Genomic DNA, 17,365 nt, shown 5'->3' with positions numbered 1-17,365 from the left:
GAAGAAAATATTATGAATATGAAATTTCTGTACTGAAAATATTTAACAAACTTTAACAATTGTATTAATTATCTGATCGAGGAAAAGCTTTAGTTTGTAATTGTGTCTTTGAATCTATCGTTAAAAATGCACGATAATTTCAAGTTACTTTAACTATTTTCACTTTTCAAAAAAATCTCGTACGAAGTGTTTTAATAAGCATTAAAATAATTTAAACGAGATTTTTTTGAAAAGTAAAAATAGTTAAAGGAACTAGAAATTATCGTGCATTTTTAACGATAGATTCAAAGACACAATTACAAACTAAAGCTTTTCCTCAATCAGATAATTATACAATTGTTAAAGTTTGTTAAATATTTTCAGTACAGAAATTTCATATTCATAATATTTTCTTCTGCCATAATTTAATAAAATATGTAAATATAAATTAGTATATAATTTGTATATTCAATGCCATGTTCAAATGTCTTATTGCTAATTATTTTGTAAATAAATAACGACTGCTTATAAAGCAGAATAATAATAAATATATTGTTAATTTATAATAGTTATAAAAACATAAACAAACAATTAAAACATGTTATTAACTCGCATTATTCATAGATTGATGGATTCCGACATGTAGAGACTAGTCGCGCTCAGTTACGCATGCGCTTCACCGGTTTACGCCGCTCGAACGACGCTTCTGGCCGTGCGCGTCGTGATAAAATAATTTTTTTTACTATGAACACCAAGAGAGTATACGCGTTTTAATTTTTTTCTTTGTAGAGGACATTCCAAGGAACATTCCTGATATTTTTTTATAATTGTCAGAGCATGACAACACATTTGTTAATTCAAATGTTTATTTTAATTGTTAATAGTTTTAACCAATTAAAACAAACTGTCTTTTTTTATATTTTTCTAATAAAGTATGATTCTTTCTGAGTACACTCGTTCCAGCCAGAGTCTTCTATCTTTATTCGTTTAGGAGATATAAATTTTTAAAGATTACGTGTTTTTACCAAAAACGGTAAAACTGCAAACTTTGACAGCTCGTATCTCCGAAACGAAAAAAGATTTTTGACTCAAACTAGCGCCAAAAGTCTTGTATTTTCTTATATATTAACACATATTTTTAAGAAAAAAATCGGTGTTGTACTCCGAAATCTGTCTGTTTTGACGTGGAATGGCCCAGTAACCATATGTATATGTAGTTTTAACAATATTATAATTCGACTGTTTAAGCCAGGGTTTTTCCTCGCATTATTGCTTTTAAAACATTTCTAAACTTAACATTGTTTTTTTTTCTGATTTATAAATCAACGATTAGATCGAATCGTTACGATTAATTATTTTCAATTCGTTAAAGGCGACAAAGGAGGCAAAAGCGCCAAATGGAAATAGTAATAGATGAGGGGGGACTGAAGGGAGAGAATAGTAGAGTTTAAAAAAACGTTGCCGCTAGTTAGCAGCACGCGTATTTCGGACGGCGGACCATTTCGGACGGTGCGACCTGCGACTGCGACATTACATGCCGGATACCTTTCATTCTTATTTACATGATCTATGCTGGAAGAAAAGTTATAACTGCTTGCTTATGCGCTTGCTACTTTTGCCTGCCTTCCATACACGCTTCCATACTACTTCCACATACTTTTTTATCCAACTATCACCACCACTATGTTCCGTATGTTACCTATACCTTACGCCGCTCTCTCAGCCACACAACCAGACAAGATCCAATCCGATTCATGTATCTTCATGTATTCGTTTTAGTGTACGCCTGTAGTATTCATTTCCTAATATATTCTTAGGTCGTTGTCGATGTCAGTTTATGTTGACGTGTAGTGGTACCGTATTTTTTCTACATGGAATCATAGACATCATAGACTTGCTAGGGGGTAAGCTTAAATCGTCGTGAATCCAATAGTGTTCGTGCAAGATGCTTTTTGACAATCAAATAACGTGATTGAGAAACCAGCAAAGTAATTATGGAAATATGCATACACCACTGTTATTTTAGAAATACTTGAGCTTCGTGGCGACAACGGTTGTGATTGACATGGAAAAAGCCATTTGCTGAAAACTGCTGAGAATAGTCAATCTTTCTCTCTCAGGTGCAAAGGGAGTTTTACGCGTTTTATTTTTGTGACTTTTATCAAGACGGAATGCAGTGTCGTAAAATTTTCATCTTTCCGACTGAAAAAGCAATAAGCACAATATACCATGGATCCTTGGATAAGAATATTAGGTATTATAGTAATTCTTGTCAACAGTGTCTATTACACGTACTAATTCAATAGATCCTTTCACGATATTATACTTCTAGTTTTTTCTGCTCTATTTTACATTTTCCTTATTCTCTTTATTCTAACTTCGATTTTCGGTTTTTTCTATCATGAAACGTTCCAGCTCCAAATTCAGTTGATTCTCCAATACATTTTCGGATTGGCGATACAGTGTGTTGGCCCTACCCTATTGCACTATTTTTATCTGCACTTTTTACTTACGCTTATTCGTCGTATTGCATGTTTTCGCCAAATATTTGGCTATCTTTGTAGCAGTTACGTAATTTCCGATTTAACTACGGTGCAGTGGTTTGTGGTGATTTAAAATTTAACTTTACAATTGAATAATGCATACCTTTTAAAACTCCTTTAGCATTTTTCAACACAGCTTATTTTTCATGTCTCATTCATGCCCAAAAAAGATTGCCAAGGTTATTTTAAGCTTTCTTTAAATAACAATTTTATAGAACTGAACTTTTACAATTGTGTAAATAAATTTCTTTATATAATAATTCCTTTCACACAGTACATTTGTTTGCTTTTATCCTTCTAATAACATGATTGATTTCTTGTGAGTTGTAATGTTTGATATAGCTTTATAACATTATGAGATTCTTATATTTTTTAAACAATTCTGGTTATTATTAAAGCATGATTTAGGTGTATTTCTATTTGCCCTTTTAACATTAAATTATTATTCTTCTGAAACTTATCTATAAGTCTTTTTATTTGATTTTTAGAATCTTTTTCACTATGCACAAATACGGCTTGGAAAGTTAATAAAGCATAATCATGACAGAGTCATTGTTGAAACATAGTGGTAAAGGACCACCATTCCAGTCCAAAGAAATGTCAGAATCGCAGCAATATCATTGTAGTCATCCTACATCAGACATGATGTCTAAAAATTTAGCAATTAATGGTAACTGTTTTAAATTGTATATATTTATTTGTAGTAATATCTGTAACATAAGATAGGTGTTAACAAATTTATTTAATATTCTTAAGATCTATATATTTGTTTATATTTAGGTATTGCTGGAAAATTGTGTCAGCTTGAATCTCTTTTTATCAGTGGCCCTGTAAGAAGTGGGAAAGTTGGTCATACTTTTTCTATTGAAACCCTTATTGATGTTCTACTTGTCTTATATGATGAATGTTGCAATTCTTCTTTACGCCGGGAAAAGACTGTATCAGATTTTATTGAATTTGGTATGTAAATTACTGTTTACACCATCTATAACATTATGAAAAAGAAATTTAAGGTTTAATTAACAATCTCCACTAATTTATATATTCAATGATTTTTTAGTAAAGCCAATAGCAACCTGTATTAAAAGTTTACAACTAGCACGGGAAGATTTTGAAATTGTTAAAGTCATAGGGAGAGGGGCTTTTGGAGAAGTATGTGTTGTAAGAATGAGGGGTTCAGATAAGGTTTTTGCAATGAAAATTTTGAACAAATGGGAAATGTTAAAGCGTGCAGAAACAGCATGTTTTAGGGAAGAAAGAGATGTATTAGTATATGGTGATCGCCGGTGGATAACAAATCTTCATTATGCCTTTCAAGATGACAATAATCTGGTAAATTTATTTTCATTTAAAAAGTAATACTATTGCATTAAAAACATACAATTTGAATATCAATTTAATATTCTTATAGTACTTGGTCATGGATTATTACTGTGGTGGAGATTTATTAACCTTATTAAGTAAGTTTGAGGATCGTCTACCTGAAGATATGGCACGCTTTTACATTGCTGAAATGGTTTTGGCAATTGGGTCTATACATGATTTACATTATGTACATCGTGATATTAAACCAGATAATGTTTTATTGGATGCAAATGGTCATATAAGGTTAGCTGACTTTGGATCATGCTTAAGGCTATTTGAAGATGGTACAGTGCAAAGTAATGTTGCTGTTGGCACGCCAGATTATATATCTCCAGAAATATTGAGGGTAAATTAATAGAAAATTAGAGGAAAAAGTGTATTTCCTTTCAACTTCATAATACTCTCTACTTTTAAATAAATTTTCTATAGGCAATGGAAGATGGACAAGGACGTTATGGACCAGAATGTGATTGGTGGTCTTTGGGAGTATGTATGTATGAAATGCTGTATGGTGAAACTCCCTTTTATGCAGAATCTCTAGTCGAAACATATGGAAAAATAATGAATCATAAGGTATTAATAGAAGTAAATAACAAATTTTTGTAATCTTTTGGTAAATATATCATTTAACACATCCAATCATTAAAAGTAAATAGCTTTATGTCTGAGCCACATGACTTAGGTATATTTCATAGAATTTACTGAAATAGTAATTTCTCAGTGATGAAACTATTTGTTCATAGCAATTCTAATTACAGTAAAATAAATGTTTGTTATTACAGAATTGTTTTGATTTTCCAACGGACGAAATGTTTGATGTGTCCGAGGAAGCAAAAGATTTGATGAGAAAGTTAATTTGTAGTTCAGAATTTAGATTGGGGCAAAATGGAATTGAAGACTTTAAGGTAATATTATTAATATCGTAATGATTGAAGTATTTAAAACTTAAAGTGGTTATGACTTATGTTTATGTAATAATATAAATGAAAATACTTTATAGAAACACCCATGGTTTAGCGGCTTTAATTGGGATACTTTACGTGATAGCACCGCACCATACATTCCGGAAGTTTCATCTCCTACAGACACATCAAATTTTGATGTTGACGATACAGATGTGCGAAGCTCCGATGCTGTACCTCCAGCTGCAAATTCTGCGTTCTCTGCTCTTCATCTTCCATTTGTTGGATTTAGTTTTACGCAAGGAAGGTATGAAATATATCAGCTAATTTTATTGTAATTGTAAAGTTATTGAATAATTCGACGGTCTATTATAATTTCTGTTTTTCAAAAACCATTAGAGCATCTAAATTAAAGTACGTTATCCTTTTTAGCTGTATATCCGATTTGGGGTGTTTATCTGCAATATCACAAAAAGATAAACACGTACAAATACTTGAAGATGAAAATGCTCAGCTAACTCAAACAATTGCAGCTTTAAAGAACCAAGTTAGTCATTCGTCTCCTACTATTTCACCCGATTCTAATAATGCAACCAGAAAACTCCAAGATGAAATTAATACTCTTACAAAACGCAACTGTGGTAAATACTTGTTTTTGCGTGTAATGTTAAGTTTGTCTAGTTTTATTATTCTTAGTGAAACTAATGAAAATAAAAATTTTTGTTTTAATAGAATTAGAATCTCAATTAAAATCCATGGAAGTACCTCGAGAATTAAGAACTTTGGATAATGGTGATGTAACTCGACTAAGAGAAATGGAAAAACTAATTCGTACTCTTCGTTCGGAAAAAGAAGAGGCAGTCAAAGAGAAATTGGATGCACAAGAAAAGTTGAAGCTTCAGGACAAAGAATTAAAGGATGCGTTGACTCAGCGTAAACTGGCTATGGCGGAATATACCGAAGTAACTGACAAATTGTCAGAGTTGAGGCAACAGAAACAAAAATTATCGAGGCAGGTTAGAGATAAAGAGGAGGAGCTTGAAGTTGCTATGCAAAAAGTGGACAGCTTACGACATGATATAAGAAAGGCGGAAAAATTACGTAGGGAGCTGGAGAATAGGGTTGAGGAAGCGATGGCGGAAACTAGCAAAGAGAGAAAATTGAGGGAGCGTAGTGAAGAATATTGTAAGCAAATGCAAGAGGAAACTGAAAAAATTCGTCAAAGGTCGATTGGAAATGATACCAGTGCTAATCACGCTCTTGCTACGCAAGAAATTAATAGACTGAAGGCCGAAGTGGAGAAGCTTGAAGTTCAATACAATGAGAATTTGAATCAACAGCAAAACAGATTCAATCTTGAGATTCGTGGACTACAAGAGCAATTGCATGAGGGAGAAACAAGGAGAGAGCTATTAGAACGAGAGATTCAAATAACGAAAGAAAAATTGGATGCTGCAAGATTAGAGAATATTACGGATAGTGAAGAAACTATTAATGAATTAAGTAGACGCCATGAAAGGGAGAAAATTATGCTAGTCGAGGAAAACAAAAAGCTTATGTTAGAACTTAACACAGTTACTGATAGCGTTAATAGAATACAAGAGGAGCGGAGGCAGATAGAGGATGAGTACGAGGAGCTTAGAAACAAGAAAGAAGCTATAGCACAGTGGGAAGCTCAGATTACTGAAATTATTCAGTGGGTTTCTGACGAAAAAGATGCTAGGGGATACTTGCAGGTATGTTTAAAATTGTTTTTTCTTTTAATATTATTATAAAACTATTTAAAATTATTTGATCTAAACACCGCGAAATAATGTTTGTTATAATAATTTGTTTTACTAAATTAATAGGCGTTGGCTACAAAAATGACAGAAGAATTGGAGTTCTTGAAGCATTCTGGTGGCGTAGGTGGAATTGGAAGTGGATCCACTATGGCTGATAAGAACTGGAGGAATCGTAGATCTCAAAAACTTGATAAAATGGAGCTCTTAAATCTGCAGAGTTCATTACAAAGTGAGATTCAAGCGAAACAAGCGATATCCGAGGAGCTCACAAAAACACGCTCAGAATTAATCGCGGCTCAAAAGTAAAGATGATTTGTTAATTATTTATTATTTCTAAATAGGTTCATTAATAAATTTTTACTGATAAATCCTATATATTTTTCTCGTTTCCAGGGAGTTACGAGACTTTAGACAGCGACTTGATTCCATGTCTCACGAAATAAAACGTAAAGAAATGCAAATAAAAGATCTGCAATCCCGCCTTGACAACGGTGATGGCTGTAAGTACAAATTAAATATCTATACAAAAGAAAGATATCAGTCAGTTTCCTTTACATTTTATTGTGACGATGATATTTTAATTGCATCAATACGATACATGGTAAACGTGATGTTTACTAAATTTCTTCATTATTTGGCTAGATTTTAATTATATCTATCGGCAATGCTTAAATTTATAATATTTTAGGTTTTTATTTTAATCGACCGTTTTTCATTTATAATTATTACTCTTTTATGTTAATACAACATAATATTTTATTTTGTTTAAATAAGTACCGAACAATTCAAAAGTATTTAAAAAACAAGTATTTGCCAAAAAAATTCTTAGGTATTTTTTATCAAACATTTACTATTTATATTTACTTTTAAATGCGTTAACAGTATGAAAGTTTTGTAATAGCTTTAATTAATTTATAATTAAATTTTTCAAATGAACGAGTATAGCCTATTTTTTATATTGTTGAACTTTGTAATTAGCAGTAATTGAAACACAAACTAATTTTTCATTTCCATCAAACCTTTTGTACTTTTTATGGATGTCAGATTAGAAGGAGATATGTATTTTTCTAACAAGAGAACATGCAAAGTTAAGTAACGTATATATTGTATAAAAATATAAACGTAAACTATGAAAAGTTTTACTTTCAGAATTTAGCACTTTTCCGTTCGAGTTTTCATTAAAAGAATAAAGTTTGTTAAAAGAGGATAACGTTTTATTGTTAGAAAAATAAGATAGTTTTAATCTATTGTCGAGCAATTATTTATATATAGTATTGTATATTCTGGGCACTTATACTGTAATATTAATCCAACTAGACAATAAGTATCAAAACCCTATTCCATACAGGAGACTTGATCGAGGATATGAAACATGTTGAAAATTTTGGGCTATATTAAATATATTTTATAAAATATCTATTATGAAAAATATAATTAAAGTTTAGACGTTTACTAGGATGGTTTATAAATTCACTATTAATGAAAAATTTAGTTCCATTAAGTACAATCCTCGTAAAAGTATATATTTATCGTGGATTCGTAAAGAAATAATAACAAGAAAACTAGTGGCTGAATTAAAAAAATTATTTGCAATAAATAATACGCGATAGAATCAAAAGGAATAATTTAACGCAATGAGAGAAAGACATGTTTAAAAATATTAATTGATTGTGCTGTTTGTAAAAGTGGAAAGATTCACGAAGAAGGTTGCTATTGAGCTAAGGAATTTTGTCAAGAGAGTAATTGAGTTCTCCGGTACGGTATGCGATTCTGATTTCTAGACTGCAAAGTGCCTCTGTTTATTGGCGTAACGAGCTGCGTGTGGGGCCTCTTATTGCTCATCTTCAAACTGTATTTGTGACAGCTGTCTTACCTACGAAAAGCAAGCCAAGCAAATCGCCAAGCATCGTTAGCACCAAGCCCCAACGTATCATCGTGCACCAGCCGTCGTCACCCTTACCAGTTATGCGTGCTCCCCACATCACAACATGCCGCTTATTAACTAGATTTGTTCCCATCAACACGTTCATCACTCAGAATGTCGACGCCACCTTCGTTTATCCCTCCGGTAAATTTGCTATGGCACCGAAAACGCGAGATTTTCATATTTTTGGAGTTTCCTTTCTGAGTTTCATTAATATCGGCTGCTGCATTTTGCTAATTTTATAGCACAGCGCTATGTTTATGTCTCAATGGCTAAGAAACTGACCCCTAAATTAAAGAAATTCATCATTATCTGTGTATAGATTGAATATTTTAATCTTTTTCTAAAAAGACGCGTCTCTCTCTCTCTCTCTCTCTCTCTCTCTCTCTCGATACTGATGAAGATATAATTTATAATGTCTTAAAGACTATATAAACACGTGTGGTTCATCAAATTACGAAAGACAACATGATGCAATGTTTGTAAAAAATTTAGAAATGAAATCTCATTTATTGAAAAAAAAGCTAATGAATGAAATGAAACTATAAAGTTAAATTACCCTTAATCAAATATCTACACAATGAAGTTATAGTTTAGCTATTATTTAATTAAGTTTCTACATTTGAATTAATTAAAGGAGAACATTGAGTATTAATTGTATTATTTGTTTCCATAAATTACATTTTTAAATAAACATAGCTCTGTGTTTCTTTAACACAAATAATACGTGCTAAAAGGATATGAATTGATTCATTAGGTAACTGCAAGGGATGAATTTTATTGGTGGTGTTATTTTTAAATTAACTTACATATTCTTCCGTGATACCACATCAATGTTTATTAAAATCCTGTACATTATATAATTACTATAGACATTTTATGATTTTTTGTTTTTAAATTGTTTTATATATACAAAGAATTTTCTCAATAGAATAAATCTTATTGCGTCTTTTATACAAAATTATGACCAACGACATTAGCGAATTTTTCGAAAATCAAAACTTGTTTCTAGATTTCTATTTTTTGAAAGGCTTTCTTTATTCATTTTTAGCATCATTTAACCCATTAACGTCCAAAATGTCAAAATTTCTTACACGTTTTCAAAGTGATTTTTTCCTATGTAATTGGCGTTGAAAAAATTCTTGAACCACATATTCTGATGTAAAATTGCATGCTCTTTCAGAATCCGTTGCCAGAATCATGATAAAACTCACAGGAAAAGAGATATGCTCGATTGAAACATAAAAAACACCTAAATTTTCGAAAAAAAAAATTTTTAGGATTTTTTTTCGAAGTGTTACGGTGAAGATATCACCTTGCGACCGTGATCAAAGGTGATCATGGGAGTTGAAGTTTAACAGGGAATTTTTTTGTTGACCTTGAACCATCGCTTCTTTACAAAATGGCGGAAAAAACGAATTTTTTTTTTCAATCTTCATCAACTTTTTTCTCGAAATCTATGGTCTTTAGAAAAAAATTCATAAAAACAAAAATGCCTTAGAATCGCTCGAGGAACATTCTCAAATTTTTTCAGAATTTTTTGAGACAATTTTTGAAAATTCCATTTCACAAGTTTCCCGGAAAATCAAAAATTGTCTCAAAAAATTCTGAAAAAATTTGAGAATGTTCCTCGAGCGATTCTAAGGCATTTTTGTTTTTATGAATTTTTTTCTAAAGACCATAGATTTCGAGAAAAAAGTTGATGAAGATTGAAAAAAAAAATTCGTTTTTTCCGCCATTTTGTAAAGAAGCGATGGTTCAAGGTCAACAAAAAAATTCCCTGTTAAACTTCAACTCCCATGATCACCTTTGATCACGGTCGCAAGGTGATATCTTCACCGTAACACTTCGAAAAAAAAATCCTAAAAATTTTTTTTTTCGAAAATTTAGGTGTTTTTTATGTTTCAATCGAGCATATCTCTTTTCCTGTGAGTTTTATCATGTTTCTGGCAACGGATTCTGAAAGAGCATGCAATTTTACATCAGAATATGTGGTTCAAGAATTTTTTCAACGCCAATTACATAGGAAAAAATCACTTTGAAAACGTGCAAGAAATTTTGGCATTTTGGACGTTAATGGGTTAATTATCATATAATTTTAACAGTAATTTTCAGTAGAAAAAGTTATCTTGTAAACCGCTTTTAAGATTCCCATTACTCTTACGATCGAAAGAACTCAACAGCTAACAGCTTGTCTCCTTTCCTGCATTGCTTGTATATAAACTTGTCTTTCTATATCCAAATACTAGAAAAGTGTAGTAATAAGTTTATAATATTCATTATTTACAAATATTTTGATACATTGTTGCATGTAACTACACTTTTTTAGAAAACATGAAGACTTGTCAAACGAAATTACAATATTTGCGATTTTTATGAAGCGTGATACTGACAGGGTTTTGTGTTTAGTCTTGTAATTTATATCTGTGTTATAAAAATAACAATTAAATATTCGATATTTGTTTACAATTTATCAAATGTATATTAAAAAACTAGTTAGGTTCAATGATTACATTTTTAAGCAGAAGTTAAATATTCTATAACTATATGTATATGATTATAGAATATTTTTTTATTACTATATTATTATTTTTGTAATACACACATAAATTTAAGAAACAAAATGTAATATAATCTTTTTACTAAAAATACCAAAAAATAATATATCAACAGATTGAAACAATCTCGAACTAAGATAAACAATTGAAAATTTACATATTACTCTTATTTTCTAACATTTACTAAATATATTGTTTCGCAAGTAATAATAAAAGTCTCTGTTTCGTTTTAGTCTTAGAACGACCAACGTCACAAATGTCGTACCTGGAACATTTTTTGAAAGAAACGGCCAGCACTGCACGTCATGGAAGTGTGGATAGTGTAGAGGGTGATATTGAAGATAATAGAGCACCAAGTATTGCTAGTAGTAAAAGCAATCTTTCAGAATTAAGTATTGTAAGTACCTTTACCTATCGACAAATCAAACAGTAGTTAAAAATAACTTATTGTTTTGTGTGGAATAGTGAATAAGTTTATTGTGTAAAGGTCCACAAATCGCTGACTAAAGCTGATATTTTTTCAGGATCCCACATCACCCTTATCACATGACATCTTAAACAAATCATCAACGTCACATATTCAATCTGCTCTCCAACCCAAACCAAAATCCCATCAATTCCTTGTTAGAACGTTTTCAGCGCCAACAAAATGTAATCATTGTACTTCGTTAATGGTTGGATTAACAAGACAGGGTGTAGTCTGTGAAGTTTGTGGTTTTGCATGTCATATGTCATGCTGTGACAAGGTCCCACCAATGTGCCCTGTACCCCATGATCAAAGTAATTTAACTTTGTTTTTGAAATTACAGTATAATAGCTATTTTTTTGCATAGAAAACCAAAATTAAAATAATTGTTATATTTTTTTTTAGCGAAAAGACCATTGGGAATAGATCCAACAAGAGGCATAGGTACAGCGTATGAAGGATATGTAAAAGTACCTAAAATGGGAGGTGTAAAGAAGGGTTGGATTCGTCAATTCGTGGTAGTCTGCGATTTTAAATTATTTCTTTATGATATTTCACCAGATCGCAATGCCTTACCGTCTGTGTATGTCTCGCAAGTATTAGACATGCGTGACGAAGAGTTTAGTGTTAGTTCTGTTCGTGATTCTGACGTTATACATGCTACGAAGAAAGACATTCCATGCATATTTAGGGTAAGTCTATTTCCATTGGCCTATGCAATTTTACATTTTTTTATTTAAAATGCGTCAAGTGCATGAGATAACTTTGTTTCTTATTTCCCTGGCACTTACAATATCAGCGCAATATACCGTTCTTCTGTTTTTCTCCTTTTTTTTAAATTGTAAACATGACAAGTATGTCATTAACAGAAAAATAACGTTATTAAAACAACGATGTTTCTCTTTATCGTTATATAGAGCCTATCAGTTAAAACGCCTCAGAGAATGGATGCAAGTAAATGCATATATCCGCAATCATTATGTTACAAAATTTTTGCCTAAGACCTTCCTGAATGCAAATAATAAGACGTTTCGAAATGGTCTTTCGTGAAATTGTATAATATCTTTTATAATTCCGAGGATACGCGTCTTTTTGCATGTATGCTCTGGAACGTTTTAACTGGCAGACTCTGTATATACATTTCGTGAAAATTAATTATCTGATTTCTGGCTTTCATATAGATAACAACGTCTCTATTAGAACCACCTGGCTTGAGGAATCACACATTAATGCTTGCAGATACTGAAAGTGAAAAAAACAAATGGGTTGTAGCGCTCAGCGAACTGCATAGAATTTTGAAAAGAAACAATCTTCCTAACACAACGGTATATTAATTTATTTGTTGAATTACCTAATCAATAACTCGCTCTCCGACTTAATTATCGCAAATTTTTCATTAAATTGTTTTTTTTAATTCTTAATGTAGATATTTAGAGCCAAGGAATTATTGGACAATACATTGGCAATTATTAAAAACGTGATGTCAGGAGCAATTATAGATCCGGATCGTCTAGTCATTGGTACCGAGGAGGGTCTTTTTTGTTTAGATTTAGATCGTAGTGGTAAGCGAATTAATAGGATGTAATTATATTCCATTACTTTATACGAAATCCATTGATCCGGTAATAATTTAATTATTTTTCTTTAGAAATTGCAAGAGTTAGCGAGGGCAAGAAAATATACTTTTTAGAATATGTAACCGAAGAACAATTGATCGTGGTACTTAGCGGGAAACAGCGACATGTGCGACTTGTCCCTGTACGTGCATTAGATGGAGATGAGGTTGAATGGATCAAAGTAGCTGAAACCAAGGGATGTATTACTTTGACAACTGGCGTTGTACGCAAAAGTCCTCTTACGTATTGTTTATGCGTTGCCATCAAAAAACAAGTAAATACAGCTCCTAATATTATCATTAATTTGTTGATCAAACATTAGAATTAATTCTATTTGTAATTTTTTACAGAACGCATCACAAGTCATTATCTATGAGATTACACGTACAAAAACTCGACATAAAAGAATTAGGGAATTAATGCTACCATGTCACGCACAATCCTTACAAATTCTTTCTGAAGGACGGCTTTGTGTCGGGTATCCTTCAGGATTTTCAATCTACAGTATTTTAGGAGACCATCATCCAGTTTGTAAGTTACCTTTCGTAGATGGACTCAAAGCTAATACTTATTATGGGACAAGCTTCTGATTTATTAATGTAAATTTGATTATGTGATTTTAGCATTGGTCCATCCAGAGAATACCCTATTAGGCTTTTTAACTTATAGTGCCGTAGACGCCTTGCGTTGTATTGAATTACCGCGAAATGAATTCTTATTAGTCTTCCATTCACTAGCAGTATATGTTGACAGCCAAGGCAGAAAAAGCCGAGATCGTGAGATAATGTATCCTGCAGTGCCTACGGCAGTTAGTAAGTATATACCCGTAATGTTGCAAGAATAGCAATATTAATAATGAATTATTTTCTTTTATTAACAAATAAAATAATGTAATTAATAGGTTGTTGCGAGGGTTATTTATTAGTATATAGTGAGACGCATATTGATGTATTTGATTGTGTAAGTGGAGATTGGCTTCAGACATTGAACGTGAAACGAGCACGACCTCTCAATATATCTGGATCTCTTACGTCTTGTATTATTAATGATATGCCACATGTTATTTACCTAAGCAATTTACATCAGAGTAAGTGAACAAATTATATGTCACAATATACATAAAGCCCCTCATATTCATATTACATATTATTTGCACTTATTTTAGGAGAGTTGCTAAACCTGACATCGGTAGATGGCAGTGGCAGACAAATGGCTAGGCCCCGAAGAAGATTTTCCCTTAGAGAAGGGAATCGAGCGGCTCGACCAACAGATAGACGCTCAAAGATGATTTCCGCTCCCACCAATTTCAATCATATCAGTCATATGGGTCCAGGCAATGGAATACAGGTATTAAATTCTTACAAGGCTGAAACAAATCTATGAATAATCTTTAGTTTTATTTACTTTTCGATTTTAATCCTTACTCTTTACTTTTAGATCCAACGTTTGCTGGATTTGCCTACCACCTTGGAAACAGCCGATCAACAACACTCCAGCCATCATAGTACATCACACTTACAGCACAGTACACAGCAAAGAGTAATTGTTAAAGCACGATATAATTAATTTTATTGTTTCCAACAAATAATTTATCCTTTTCGTTGTTACAGTTATATGGTTCTGTAATGCAAACGCCAAGCAAACCACTACCATTGCCTCCTAGGCATCCACCTTCTGATACGAGGCGCCTCAGCTCTCATATGACAAGAAATTCTGGATATTCACCACACAATGGTTAGTTTAGTAAATTTTGGAGCCAGAAAAATTTAGAAGCGTTTAATGGCGTCTTATTTTTATTCTTCGAGAGAACTAGAGATCAATAAGAAACCGAAAATTGCTTAATTAGTTTCATATTTTATTTATTTGTCTGGGTACTTATGCTAAAAAAAAGTGAGAAGCGAGGATTAATATAAGATTTTAATCGTTTGTTGCACAGGCTCTACTTCATCTCGAAGAGCACCAGCGCCACCGAGACCTACTGCTACTCCTCCATCATTGCCACGAACCCCTGTTGACCAAGTAGACGCGGAGTCATTGCATCTGCGCTCTCATACTCCGCTCTCTATTGGCAGCATTGCCTCTTTTCAGGAGAAGGTGAGTTGTGCTCTCAAATTTGTAAAAATTTCTCAGATATTTAAATAATGAATAAATAATCAATATGACATATTATTGAAATAATATCAGGATCATCCATCCGGTGGAAGCCCACGGCATTCAATAGCTTCTAACAATAGCTCTAATCCATCGACACCTCCAAGCCCTGCCCATGATCATGGATCTTCGTCGTATGACTCTTAAATTTAAATGTGCGACAAAACTATATTTCTTAAAGGTAACTGCAGTAGAACCCCTCTGATTAATGCTTGCAGCCGGGCTATTGTGCAAGGATCGAATTTCGTCAAATCTCGCCATCTCAGGACTGTATTATTCAGATTTTAATTATCTTTTCGAATACATATTTGTACTAGCATTATTTCCATTGAAAGTTTAGAAGCTTTCAACTAAGCTGAATTACAAAACAAGAAAAGTCAATTCGATTCAAGCGTTGACCAAGTACAGCTTAATGTAAATCATGTTTTAATTTATAGAGGTTGCTCCAAAACGTTATAGTTAAACACTATCTTGTGCGTTCCTCTACCACCGTGCTCTTGTGTGTGTGTGTTATAGCTATTTTAATCAGAAAAATTCAGACTATAAAGAAATTAAAGGATAGGAAAAATATGACACAAGGTTCTACTGTAATACGTTTATATAGATTTTGTGCTGCGTAAAGAACAAACGGTAAATATTTGTACCATTTTTTATATGATAAAAATGGTAGGTGTGCAGTTTACTTTTAGTCAGATAGTTATTGCAATTTTCTTTTCAAAACCACGTGCAATATCTAGAAACATGTTTCACAGCAACATATATCATATCAATTAATGTAATCGTATTAATATATAAACTAAAGTGCATAATAATAATGATAATAAAAATGACGATAGTAACGAAGATGATGACACTTCATAAATTCGTTTAAACTCAGTCAATTTATATGCATTTGGAATATTTATGAGTATACACGCAAGTAAAATATGATATTGTTAAACTGAAAATGTATTGCAATAACTCTCTGGTCATTGCGAATATATAAAAATATATTAAGTTATGATATACTGGATAAAACGGTTATCATTAGAATATAAATTATTGTATATATACAAAATGTTGAGAAACCGACATATGACAGTTTCGCTAGGCCATACCTTTTAGAAAGTATATGGCCGGTGATTTTAATTCTTTATCATGTGGAATTTATGTAATTTTAATTTTGTATAATTTAATAATAATAATAATAATAATAATAATAATATTTCATTTTCTAATCTAATGAAACCTGAAATCTCAGTCAAATTATATATTTAGCAATAAAGGTAAAAATCAATTTACTTAATCTATCGTACCTACCGTTGAGTCTAGATATAAATGAATAGTTTGAAGAATAAATTATATAGAAAAAAAAATATTGTTAGTAACATGAAACATTTAAAGATAATCGTATATCGATAATACATATACGCTTTATGACTCCATGTTTTTTATCCTGTCATAATGCAAACAATTGCATGCCTCTATACACAATGAAGAAAGAAGAATGATAGAATGTCATTGTGCAATTTATCGGTACGAATTGCTGATAATAACTAGTTCTTAAGAAACGATAATATGTTCATTATTATACACAGATAAAAACTCGTTGTCCATTTGGTAAATTAAAAGGAGAACGTTGAATACTGAATTATCCAAAATACGACACAAACCATTTTCCATGCTCGATTTATAGAATATATATATAATATATATATATATTATTTATCGTCATCGTTGCACTAGGCTTCCCGAATTACTCATGCGTTTATACAATTAATATGGATTGTAAAATATTTTCATCGCAATTTACATTCGCTTTTTTTTACTTACCAATGCTTTAAATTTGCTACTAGTAAAGACTCGGAATATAATGTAATTATTATTAAAATGATCTAGATTTTATGAGGAAAAGTACAATTATGCATTTCATAATTAATGAATTTACCACTTTTGAACAAGTTTGGGGCCCTGTGTCATGGATCTGATCATGCCAAACCTTAGTTTTATATAAATGTAACATATGTGTAAATGCTTTTAATATCCGTTATCTGATGCTTTTTTATTAGCTATTTAAACAAATTTAAGTATCTGTTCA

General features: G+C 31.7%; 1 protein-coding gene across 3 annotated transcripts; it reads left to right on the top strand.

Annotated features, from left to right (window-relative positions):
• Positions 1 to 1,276: 1,276 nt before the first annotated feature.
• gek (serine/threonine-protein kinase gek) lies at positions 1,277 to 16,492 on the top strand. 3 transcript variants are annotated; one of them, XM_066731035.1, is made up of 28 exons: positions 1,277 to 1,883; positions 2,006 to 2,233; positions 3,011 to 3,192; positions 3,303 to 3,482; positions 3,583 to 3,854; positions 3,934 to 4,233; positions 4,317 to 4,460; positions 4,670 to 4,792; positions 4,888 to 5,096; positions 5,222 to 5,430; positions 5,522 to 6,525; positions 6,640 to 6,875; positions 6,967 to 7,073; positions 8,438 to 8,641; positions 11,289 to 11,452; positions 11,580 to 11,835; positions 11,927 to 12,213; positions 12,703 to 12,846; positions 12,948 to 13,083; positions 13,170 to 13,411; positions 13,488 to 13,668; positions 13,761 to 13,949; positions 14,039 to 14,224; positions 14,303 to 14,484; positions 14,575 to 14,676; positions 14,748 to 14,871; positions 15,074 to 15,231; positions 15,322 to 16,492. In XM_066731035.1, the coding sequence occupies exons 3-28, from the start codon at positions 3,063 to 3,065 to the stop codon at positions 15,433 to 15,435; spliced, it is 5,583 nt and encodes a 1,860-aa protein (XP_066587132.1). In that variant the 5' UTR covers positions 1,277 to 1,883; positions 2,006 to 2,233; positions 3,011 to 3,062; the 3' UTR covers positions 15,436 to 16,492. The 3 variants fall into 3 exon arrangements, with proteins under 3 accessions (XP_066587132.1, XP_066587134.1, XP_066587133.1); XM_066731036.1 differs by lacking the exons at positions 1,277 to 1,883; positions 2,006 to 2,233 and adding an exon at positions 2,562 to 2,701; XM_066731037.1 differs by lacking the exon at positions 8,438 to 8,641 and having other exon boundaries at positions 1,278 to 2,233.
• Positions 16,493 to 17,365: the final 873 nt, after the last annotated feature.

The sequence above is a fragment of the Prorops nasuta genome, unplaced genomic scaffold (genome assembly GCF_024137725.1).
Source record: "Prorops nasuta isolate Cenicafe-Biocafe unplaced genomic scaffold, Cenicafe_Pnas_1.2 PNAS00008, whole genome shotgun sequence".
Classification (NCBI taxonomy): Eukaryota; Metazoa; Arthropoda; class Insecta; order Hymenoptera; family Bethylidae; genus Prorops; species Prorops nasuta.
This window is presented reverse-complemented; position numbering and strand designations above follow the sequence as displayed.

Bases quoted from the DNA above. Each gene is read 5' to 3' on its own strand.
- gek (XM_066731035.1), top strand. From the start codon at position 3,063: ATGACAGAGTCATTGTTGAAACATAGTGGTAAAGGACCACCATTCCAG. The intron at 11,453-11,579 runs GTAAGTACCTTT...ATATTTTTTCAG, and splicing joins ATCTTTCAGAATTAAGTATT to GATCCCACATCACCCTTATC. The intron at 14,677-14,747 runs GTAATTGTTAAA...TCGTTGTTACAG, and splicing joins AGCACAGTACACAGCAAAGA to TTATATGGTTCTGTAATGCA.